This window comes from Bactrocera neohumeralis, unplaced genomic scaffold (genome assembly GCF_024586455.1).
Source record: "Bactrocera neohumeralis isolate Rockhampton unplaced genomic scaffold, APGP_CSIRO_Bneo_wtdbg2-racon-allhic-juicebox.fasta_v2 ctg1922, whole genome shotgun sequence".
Lineage (NCBI taxonomy): Eukaryota > Metazoa > Arthropoda > Insecta > Diptera > Tephritidae > Bactrocera > Bactrocera neohumeralis.
Genome location: NW_026089895.1, coordinates 1 through 2,645, shown reverse-complemented (window position 1 = coordinate 2,645; position 2,645 = coordinate 1). Strand labels below are relative to the sequence as shown.

Genomic DNA, 2,645 nt, shown 5'->3' with positions numbered 1-2,645 from the left:
ACGAAACACAGCCCAATGACAACAGCAAAAAAAAACAAAACAAAACAAAAAACACTCTCATTTTTCTCTCTCTCTGCACCGAACTAAAACAAAGAAACACACAAACAAACAAAAAAGTAAACAAACCACAGACACACACACACACACACACAAAAAAGACAAAAAAAGGAGAGGCCACTGCAACTCTCTTTCTTTTTTTTCTTCCTTGACTATGAAGACGCTCTCGAGAGACCTGCGCACCTATGGGAGCGGCAATCGCCGCCGCCCTCTGCTGCGATATGAGCCAAACCTCGTGAAGGTCCCGGGTTCGATGCTTCACAAGTTTGAACTTTTGCATTGCGATGCGGAGACGAAGCAGTTTCTCGAGGAGGCGGCCGGCTTCTCACTGTGGAAGCTCTTCGCCAGCCATTTACTGCGCGCCTTTGTACGGCACCACGCAAATGGTCTGCTCGGTCGCGGCGGCATGTTTGTTGTCTCGACGGAGCAGGCGCGCCAGTTGCTGCGTCGGCAAGTGGCAGCAGCAGCAGCAGCAGCAGCAAGACGGTGGAGCCCCTCCAGCCACAAGCGACAGAAAAAAACGAAACAGAAAAAAAAAAGAAAATGAAGCAGAGGAGAAGAAAAAAGGGAGGAGACAGCGCGGCGTCTCTGCATTTTTGGTTCGTTACTGGACATTGGCGCCGGCGATGGAGGCGTCACCGCGAAGTTGCAGCCGTTTTTTGACCGCATTTTCGCCACGGAATATTCCGCCACGATGCGGTGGCGGCTCTGGCGGCGCGGGTTCGAAGTGCTCAATCACGAGGATCCCTTCCGCGACCCGCAGACGAAGGAGCGGAGGGTCTTTGACGTCATCACCTGCCTCAACGTGCTGGATCGCGCGATTTGCCGCTCACACTTCTGCGGGACATGCGAGACTCGCTGGAGCCAGAGAAAGGACTTCTCCTTCTCGCGGTGGTGCTGCCCTGGTGTCCTTTTGTCGAGTTCAACAGTCAGCAGCGGCGGCCGCGAGAGTTGCTGCCCCATGCGGGGCGGTCAGTGCTGCAAAGGCGCGAGTTTTGAGGATTCCCTCTCCACGCTGGTGGAGAACGTTTTGGAGCCGGTTGGCTTCGAGTTGGTCCGGTGGACGCGGCTGCCATACCTGTGTGAGGGCAATCTGAGGTTAGAGTATGCCCTCCTCCACGATGCGGTGTTTGTGCTGAAGCGCAAGCCGCCGGGCACGTTCAAGGACACCGCGACCCTCGCGCCTGCAAGTGACTACGCCTGAGCAGCAGCAGGAAACAACAAGAGAGAAAGAGAGAAGAGAGAGTGAGAAAGAAAATGCAATGGGGAATTAACCCCGCCAAAAAAGAAAAAAAAAAAAAAGAGAAACAGAAAACAAAGCACTGACGTCTTTTTTTTTTTTGGTCTCTGTTTGCTCTTTCTTGATCTCTGTCTTTCTTAATCGGACAACTCTTTTCCATTATTTTTTAAACTTTTTTTAAAGCGACGTCAGAGGGTCTTCTAATCGGTCGCTTCGCTGCTACGACAGAAAAGAAAGGAGGAGGAGGCGGTCAAGAGAAAGAAAAGCAAAAGCACAACAACAACAAAAAAAAACGAAAGAAAAAAGAAAAGGAAAAGAAGAAGCGACAAAGATTCACTGGATGGTGTCTTGTTTTCGTCATGGCGAGATGACACTTTTTGAGTTTTTTTTTTTTGCTGCTTCTCGTTTTTTTTTTTTTGAGAGACGATGAGGGAGGGAGAGAACTCTTTCTGTCTCTTTTTTTTTATCGTTCCTTTTGTGCTGCGCTTCTCTGCCTTTTTTTTTTTTTTTTTTGAAAACTCTCTCTCTCTTCGTTCTCTATCCCCACACATTGTCTTTTGCGGAGTTAAAAAAAGAAAAGAAAACAAAACAACAAAAAGAAAGTCGACAGTCACAATCCACTTGTCCACACATCACACATCCCGTTCAGAAAGACACGGAACCCTCACCCCTTTTTTTTTTCTGTAGGGACGCCAATCGTGGAGGAAGAACAAGAGCGCATCGACGGACGGCAAACCTGCTACCCGTTTTTCGTTTATTGGCTCAGCTGTCTTTTCCTTTTTTTTTGTGTGTGTTTGTGTACCTTTTTTTTCTGTGAAAGACAACAACTGCTCTCTCTTTTTCTTCTCTCACATTGTTCTTTTTTTTGTTGTCTTTTTTAAACAGTTTTATAGAAAGGAGAAGAGAAGAAAAAAAAAGCCGGGTTTTCTTCTTTTGTTTTGTTGTTGTTTTGGATTTTACCGCATCGGTGGGAGTAGAAAAAAAAAAAAAAAGAAATAGCAACCACAGCATCCACAAGTAAACAAACAAACAAACAAACAAAAAAGAACAAGAGAGAAACGATGAGTGGGGGTCCTCCCTTACCGCCAATGCCACCGGGCATGAAGCTGCCGCCGATGCCGCCGAGCTTTCGAGGAAAAGGCATGCCCCCGATGCCCCCAGGGATGGTACGCGGTGGTCCACCACCACAGCCACCAGTGCCTCCTCTGCCCCCTGGTTTTGCACGAGGAGAGAACATGAGCCGCCCTCCAGCATCTCAACCACCACAGCAGCAGCAGCAGCAGCAGCAGCAGTCGATGCCGATGCCGATGGAAGGCGGTGGGCAGAGGTACCTCCGCCCTTATCAATC

At 48.8% G+C, this 2,645-nt stretch overlaps 1 protein-coding gene across 1 annotated transcript; it reads left to right on the top strand.

Annotated features, from left to right (window-relative positions):
• The first annotated feature begins 211 nt into the window (after positions 1 to 211).
• On the top strand, positions 212 to 1,261 carry LOC126766631 (protein-L-histidine N-pros-methyltransferase-like). Its single transcript, XM_050484377.1, is given in 4 exon segments — positions 212 to 511; positions 629 to 872; positions 875 to 1,014; positions 1,016 to 1,261. Coding segments are annotated over 4 exon segments (930 nt in total).
• The last annotated feature ends 1,384 nt before the right edge of the window (positions 1,262 to 2,645 follow it).